The sequence below is a fragment of the Mandrillus leucophaeus genome, unplaced genomic scaffold, assembly GCF_000951045.1.
Source record: "Mandrillus leucophaeus isolate KB7577 unplaced genomic scaffold, Mleu.le_1.0 Scaffold600, whole genome shotgun sequence".
Classification (NCBI taxonomy): Eukaryota; Metazoa; Chordata; class Mammalia; order Primates; family Cercopithecidae; genus Mandrillus; species Mandrillus leucophaeus.
The window spans coordinates 1535038-1543243 of NW_012106476.1; the positions used below are offsets into that span (position 1 = coordinate 1535038).

Consider the following 8206-nt stretch of genomic DNA (forward strand, 5'->3'; position numbering starts at 1 on the left):
GGTTAGCCAGGATGGTCTCGATCTGCTGACCTCGTGATCCGCCCGTCTCGGCCTCCCAAAGTGCTGGGATTACAGGCTTGAGCCACCGCGCCTGGCCGGTAATGTTGTTTAAGCATGTGATTTTAGCAGATGACATTAAGCTAAGAGCAATGGTGGGCGCCAGTGGAAGAGAGCCAAGCCTTCCTTTCTGAGCACTGTGACCTCCCGCCACATGAGGTCCTTTGTTCAAAAGTGGTGCAATTCAATATGTGTGTTAAGAGGTCACTGAGGGGAGCCATGACGAAGGGCTCTAAGAATGGCAGTTTCACCTCAGACCTTACTATTTAGAGAGGCTCCTCCTCACCTGTCCCATTCATCATTCCTGCTGAAGTCTGTTGATTTAGCCAGAAGTGTGGGAGCACCAGTGAGAAACCAGCATTTCAAACTTAGGCTTCAGCAAATGTTGCTGGAAACGGAACAGTGATATTTTCATATTACCTAACCAACTGCCAGCTCCTAATAAATGTTTCCTCATGCAGTTTTAATAACACACTTTGCTATTGTTAGAAATTGTTACAGCTCAATGAATTTTATTCTAAAAGAAAGCTAGAATGAGGAGGGAGGAGAAAAAAAATGAGTTTAAATGACCCAAGGATTCAAGATGGAGGAAAGCATCACTAGAGGCATTTCTGGAAGCCACCATCTAACGACGCATGATGAAATATCACATTCCCCATCATCAGGTCATGCGAGCATGCAACTTTAAATTTCCCACAGAGGCGTGGTATTGGAAAAGATGCTGGAAAGGTGGGGTACGAGGGAGATAACGCTTCTTCCAGAGCAGAGTATACCTGAGGCGTCATTGAGGCTAAAGGCGATGCGTACAGGCTTGTCGGCAGGTACCCTCGCTGTGCTGATCATGTGGGCACCTGAGCCTCCGCCTTCTCCTGGGTCTTCCAGCTGTGACAGCAAGAGAGAGCCATTGTCACTTTATCCAGCATCATCCCCCTAAATACTCAGAGGCCCTTGGAAATTACAGGTGAAGTTATTAAGCTTAGTAAGCATTATCTGCTTATTCTAAAGATACTCCTAGTTTTGAGCTTTCTTTTTCTACGTCAAAAGTATTTGCCTGCCCCATTTAAATCTTTTTTTTTCTTGGCTCAAGAAAAAATTGCTTTTGCAATATACATCTAGAATGAATGAAATATTGGAAATAGCTCTACCTGCCTTACTTGCTCAGAATCCTTTCATACTGACCAGTTCAATCCTGCCCCATTAAGGTCATATAAAGTATTTTACTTTCAACTGAGGAGGATAAAAAGAGATATAGTCTTAATAAGGTATCAGATGACTTCAAATTAGACTAGCTTTTCGTGTTCAAAAGCCCAAATTAAATCTGAATTATTAATCTGAGGGTGGTAAAGAATGAGTTTCATGGAATCATTTAAAGAATACCAAAAGTCGCTGGGTGTGGTGTCTCACGCCTGTAATCCCAACACTTTGGGAGGCCGAGGCGGGAGGATCACTTGAGGTCAGGAGTTCAAGACTCAATTGGCCAACATGAGGAAACCCCGTCTCTACTAAAAATATAAAAATTAGTGGGGCGTGGTGGCAGGCAGCTGTAATCCCAGCTACTTGGGAGGTTGAGGCAAGAAAATGGGTTGAACCCAGCAGGCAGAGGTTGCAGTTAACCGAGATCACACCACTGCACTCCTGCCTGGGCGACAGAGTGAGACTTGTCTAAAAAAAAAAATAAGTAAATAAAGAATACCAAAAGCCACTTTAAAATATCTGTTATATTACGAATATCATGTGCTTTAAATATCTGATTACCTGTAAGTCTATCAAACATTTCTAAGGTTGCACATCTTAATCTATAAAAGCAAAAGACAAGACTCAAAAATATCCTATAGATATTCTACTCCATCTATCAAATCATCATTTAATTAATTAACTAAGGTAGAATGAAGGGAAAAAAACATCCTGCAGATAAAATGGAATAGGCAAAAACACATGAATATTTCTGATTATAATCAGAGAATTTAGCCCAAATATATTTTAACCAAGATATTTGATAATTTGATGTCTACAGGGAACTAGGAAAAGATAGTTACAAATACATGATATCTCTGTTATTTAAAAACATATATTTAACTTTTCTATTTTTAGTCCTGCCTCCCCTAAACCCTCTACTTTCCTTCTCATGTAGACAGTAAACCAAAAAACCTGAGTGATATTTTAAGGGAAATATCTCTAAAAATGGCAAAGTATAAATAATCTCTTTAGCCATCCTTAAAGAGATTCTGGGAAATGCTTAGCAGGACATTTTCTCACAGCACGGTTTCTGACTTTTTCCCATAACTTTCCTCTATCTAAAAATAGTGTCCAGAACACTGAATTTTGTTTTTAAAAGTATTTATAGAGCCAAAGCCAATACATATATATATACATGTATATTTAGACATACATACATATGGAATCATCTTACCCAGCATATGAAAAAAGATCAGGCTTATACTAAAACCCTAGTATAGCTTTGGAGAAAAACCAGCAACTGTTTATCATCTAGTTAGAATCATAATTTGACCCATTTATTTAGCACTACAAGTAGCAACGCACCAAAAAGCTCTCCACTGTCCATATCATGTAATTCTAAGTTAGAAATAGTAACATGAAACATCTAATTTTAAAAAAGGGTAATATAAAATATCTGTTATTTGGTTCAGGATTTGTTTTATCTTAACTCTGCCACTCTTCTGTCCAGTCTTATCTGCTTAGAATCAAGCATTTTGTTAGCCACTTAGGGAATGGCATGGATTATCTCAAATTCAGCAGAAGAAACCATTAAAATTCCCTTAACATTTTAGCTAAAAAGAAAAGTTTTACTGTTATGTGTTGTACAATCACCGAATCACTTTAGCATAACATCTAAAGATGGAAAGTTGTACTCCTCTTTAGGCTAAATCTCCCAACACTTTCCCACACCAAGAAATCAAGCACAAGAGGTAGAAATTTACCTCAAGGATTTTGTAAATAGTCCTCTGGTATGGTTTCCAGCTACAGGAAATGGAATTAATAAACACAGCTAATTAGAGTCCCTCCCGTCTGCTCAATGGAGAACATCTGTCTACCTGTGAAAGGATGGTGGCAAGACTGAGTAGACTTTGAGTTCCACACAACATTGACCACAAGAACCCCTACACCAACTTGCCTTTTCATCACACCGTCTGGGGAAATGAACCACAGGTTCCTTCTCTCGGCTACAAGCTGTAACAGAGCTTTGGTTAAGTTGCTGGTGATCCGAGCATTTAGTTCAGTTTTCACACCTGTTGGCTTACCTCACTTAGTTGAGTGTCTGCACTTGTGTAACCCAGAGCCAGCCACTGCCTTGGCCAGTCGTTGCCTTTGTGGAGTAGAGACTCAGTGAGAGACCAGGCTGCACCTGCTGCATAGCAGCCACTGACAATCTGAGGAGTGGAGACAGCTGTCAGGGCAGCACGCTGCTACCTGCTCTGCCCCAGACCCCAGCGTCCCATGGGACCTCCCTTCCCTTCCCTTCTGCTTCCCTCCACAACCCCTCTCTCCTTTCCTTGCCTCTCTAACAGCCAGGATGTTGTCATGTTTCTAGAAAAAGCAAGAGCAAAAGAAAACCCTCCTCCTGTCAGAGGCATTGATAAACAGCAAGTTGTAGAGAGTCCAAATGTTTTAATTCATTAGTCCTGGCAAACTTAAAATACAAACAGACTTGCTTCACAAGACAGGAATGTCTTCAGCGTGACCCAATCGGTGTCTGTGTCTATTCCAGCAAACTGGCAAAGATAGCATGACTCCAGTCAGCAAAAATGTCGGCCGCTCCAATCAGCTCAGCCAGACCCAGCCAACTTGGACAGGCCACAAGCTGACTCTCAGATGATAGCAGCGATGATCCTGGTTAAGAATGTGAGGTTTGAGGTTGAGCCCGTGTTGGGCTTGATGACTTGATTCATTCTTCAAATGCAACCAACCACAAAAGGAGTCAATGGTAAATAAGAATGGAGCATTAGGATTTGTCAACCTTTTTAAAAACTGTAAACCTGGATGTCATTGGTACTTAAAAATAATTGGATTGTGATTTTGAGGTTAAATAAGTAAAATAAATATTAGGAGAAGGCAAAGACAGCCACAGACTGGAAGAAAATCTGCGAAACACATATCAGATGAAGGACTGGCATCCAAAATATACAATGAACTCTTAAAATTCAACAACAGAAAAACAACTCAATCAAAAAATGGGCAAAAGATCTGAAAGATATCTCACTACAGAAAATATACAGATGGCAAGTAAGCATATGAAAAGATGATCAACATCATATGTCATTAGGGAATTGCAAACTAAGACAACAATGAAATACCACTATACACCTATTAGAATAACCCAAATTCAAAATACTGACAACATCAAATGTTGGTGAGGCTGTGGAGCAACAGGAACTTTCATTCCATGCTGGTGGGAATGAAAACATAAGAGTACATCCCACTTTAGTAAACAGTTGGGCAGCTTCTTACAAAAGCAAACATGCTTTTACCACGTGACTCACACATCACACTCCTTGTTATTTCCCCAAAGCCCGCATACAGATGTTTATAGCATGTTTATCCATAATTGCCAAAACTTAGAAGCAACCAAGTTGTTCTTCAACAGGTAAATAAATCCTGGCATATCCTGACAATGGAATATCATTCAGGGATAAAAAGAAAAACTATCAAGCCACAAAAAGATATGGAAGTATCTTAAGTGCATATTACTAAATGAAAGAAGCTAATCTTAAAAGGCTACATGCTGTATAATTCCAACAACATGACATTCTAGAAAAGGCAAAATTGTAGATACTGTAAAAAGATCAGTGGTTGCCAGGGATTCAGGAAGAGAAAAAGGAAGGATAAATAGGTGGAGCTTGGGGATTTTTAGGGCAATGAAACTATTCTGTATGAGACTGTAATGGTAGATACACGTCATTACACAATTGTCAAAACTCATAGAATGTACAACACAGAGTGAATCCTAATGCAAACTATGGACTAATAATGAATAATAATGTATCAATGTTGGTTCACTAATTGTAGCAAAGATGTTAATTAGGGGTTAGAGAGATGAGGAAATACATGGGAATTACGTACATTTCACTCTGTTTTTTTCTGTAAATCTAAAACTGCTCAAAAGGTATTAAATACAGTAGTAAAAGGACTCAGCAGGTTTTCTTAATCTAATGAATGGAAGGCTAATTTGTTACGATATATAAACAATACAGCTGTATAGACTCAGATAATTAAAACATTCACATATAAGATTATTCTTTTCAGGAATTAATATTACTGTTTTAATATTATTTTATGGTTATAATAAAACTAATGCATTATAATTTATCAAAGTGAATTTCTTATTCACGATCTCATTTTAATCTTCCAGAAGATCCTACACAATAGTCATGGTCAGTATTGCCATCCCAATTTGACAGATGAGCAAACTGAGGCACAGACAATTCAAATAACAGGCTTGAGGATGAATGACCATAAGAGAATTAAGAACCCAGATACAATCCAGATTTTCTAATTATTAGTTCAAGCTGCTTCCACTACACCAGGATGCACTCTATATCAAAGATTTAATTGGCCGGGCGTGGTGGCTCACGCCTGTAATCCCAGCACTTTGGGAGGCCGAGGCAGGCAGATCACGAGGTCAGGAGATCGAGACCATCCAAGCTAACACGGTGAAACCCAGTCTCTACTAAAAATACAAAAAATTAGCTGGGCATGGTGGCAGGTGCCTGTAATCCCAGTTACTTGGGAGGCTGAGACAAGAGAATGGCGTGAACCGGGGAGGCGGAGCTTGCAGTGAGCCGAGATTGCGCCCTACTGCACTCCAGCCTGGGCGACAGAGTGAGATTCCGTCTCAAAAAAAAATTTTTTTAATTGAAATTTTCAGTTAAGAATAAGTCCGACTGTCAGCTTTTGTTTGGAGGAGACAAAAGGATCACTTTCTTCAGTGGTCCAGCATCCAGGTTCATCTGACACTAGCCATCTTTATCATGTCACCCAAGTTCCACCCCAAGAAAATCAAAGTTCTGCATCTTATGTGTGCTGATGGGAAAGCAGATACCACATCTGTGCTGTCTCTCAAATTGGCCCCCCAGGTCTGCCTTCAGAAAAGCTGGTGGTGACACTGACATTGCCAAAGCAATTGGTGACTGGAAGTGGCCGAATTCTAGTGAAACTGACAGTTAGAATGGATAGGGATGAAGTAGCACCTTCCTTTTCTGCACTGACCATCAGGCTCTCAAGGAACCATACAGAGATAGAAAGAGACAGTTACATGTTAAACACAATGGAAATACTGCCTTCTATGATACTGTCAACAGCTCCTGACCAACACAGCATAGATCTTTATCCACAGAACTCTCTGGAATCATTAAAGTGAACCTTGGAATTGCCCACTGTGCGAGCTGCAGCATTGACAGCTACATCCTCATGACATTAAAAATGACATCAAGAGAGGTGTGGTAGATGCCCAGTTGGTAAAGGGCTACAAAGACAAAGATTTCATTAAAAGATAATTTGACAACAATGAGAAAGGAACAAAAAGAATATGTCTAAATTGTCTAAATGTTCTCTTTCTGAATCTGATAACATAAATTCAAGGTTTTCACAGTCACAATTAATATTTACCAGCTCCTCTGTTCCCATATGAGCAACGATGTGTTTCTTGGCTCTTTATCCAAACACTTTCAAGAGAGTAACAAATCTGAAATCCAAGTGAAATCCCTTCCCATAACTAAACCCAAAATAACTACATGGTATTTTAAGAATTTAATAGAATTATATAAATTCAATCCAGAAAGGATGTGTTTCTGCATCAATATATAAACAGATTAACAGTATGTTTCTTGGGGGTGGCAATAATGTATAATTTTTATTTTATTCTTTTCAGCAACAAATGTGTTTTTACAGTTATTTGGAAAGTTATTTTCAATAATATTCAAAGAGTTTTTCACATACTGAGCTCTAGCCTTGCTTCTGAATTATGATCAGTAATACACTCCTACCACAGACTATTGTCACAATTACGTAATACCGATTTCTCAGTACAACTCAGTATGTATGTTGTGAAGGCTTGGTATGTTCCAGGCTAGTGTTTCTCCTAAGTACCTGATTACTAGGTGCCTTTAAAAAATACCCATTCCCAGGCTTTGCCATAGTGACTCAGTAGTCTGGGTAGACTCTCATTCTGGAAATTTTAAAAAAGAAACTTTAATGGCTATTCATAGCATTTAGAGAATAGTTGAGAAGACATTTTCCCCAACATTTTAAAGTCAGCTCTGTATTGCTATGTGACATATGCAGCCGGTAGTCTCCAACAAAGAAATATTCCATGATGGCAAATCAGTCTTCCATTATATCCAGAAGTCAGCAAAATTCTTCCCTAAAGGGCCATATTAGAAATATTTTACACTTGTGAGCCAGGCGTGGTGGCTCACATCTGTAATCCCAGCATTTTGGGAGGCCGAAGCGGGTGGATCACCTAAGGTCAGGAATTTGAGACCAGCCTGGCCAACATGGTAAGACCCCATCTCTACTAAAAATACAAAAATTAGCGAGGCATGGTGGCAGGCGCCTGTAATCCCAGCTACTCCGGAGGCTGAGGCAGCAGAATCACTTGAACCCGGGAGGTGGAGGTTGGAGTGAGCCGAGACCGCACCATTGTACTCCAGCCAGGGCAACAAGAGCAAAACTCCATCTCAAAAAAAAAAAAAAAGAAAAAAAGAAAGAAATATTTTACACTTGTGAGGTCTTAAGGATCTCTGTCACAACTACTCATCTCTGCCTCTGTAGCATAAAGGCGGCCATAGACAACATGTATAGGAATGGATGGGCTCTGACTTTATTGACAAAAACAGGAAACAAATGTACATGGCTGTGTTCCAAAAACATTTTATTTACAAAGAGAGAGCAGCCTGGATTTGGCCTGCAGACTATAATTTGCCAACCCCTCCTGATTGAACATCCATTGGACAGCCTTACCCTGATTGAACGTCCAGTGGACAGCCTTATCCTGATTGAACATCCAGTGGACAGCCTTACCCTGATTGAACATCCAGTGGACAGCCTTATCCTGATTGAACGTCCATTGGACAGCCTTATCCTGATTGAACGTCCATTGGACAGCCTTATCCTGATTGAACGTCCATTGGAC

The 8206-nt window shown here is 39.8% G+C and overlaps 1 protein-coding gene across 5 annotated transcripts in view; it reads right to left on the reverse strand.

The window, feature by feature from the left end:
• MAP3K7CL (MAP3K7 C-terminal like) overlaps window positions 1–8206 on the reverse strand; it is a 96341-nt gene that overhangs the window by 43359 nt on the left and 44776 nt on the right. For 2 of the 5 annotated variants that reach the window (XM_011999796.1, XM_011999799.1), the window contains 2 exons: window positions 3318–3446; window positions 831–939 (listed from right to left, as the gene is read on the reverse strand). The exons of 1 other annotated variant lie outside the window; for it this stretch is intronic. In XM_011999796.1, coding sequence (XP_011855186.1) covers window positions 831–900 — 70 coding nt within the window. In that variant the 5' untranslated portion in view covers window positions 901–939; window positions 3318–3446. Of the gene's footprint in view, window positions 1–830; window positions 940–3190; window positions 3275–3317; window positions 3447–3573; window positions 3599–8206 lie in introns of those variants that run through there. 2 more of the 5 variants (XM_011999798.1, XM_011999800.1) reach the window with 2 other exon arrangements.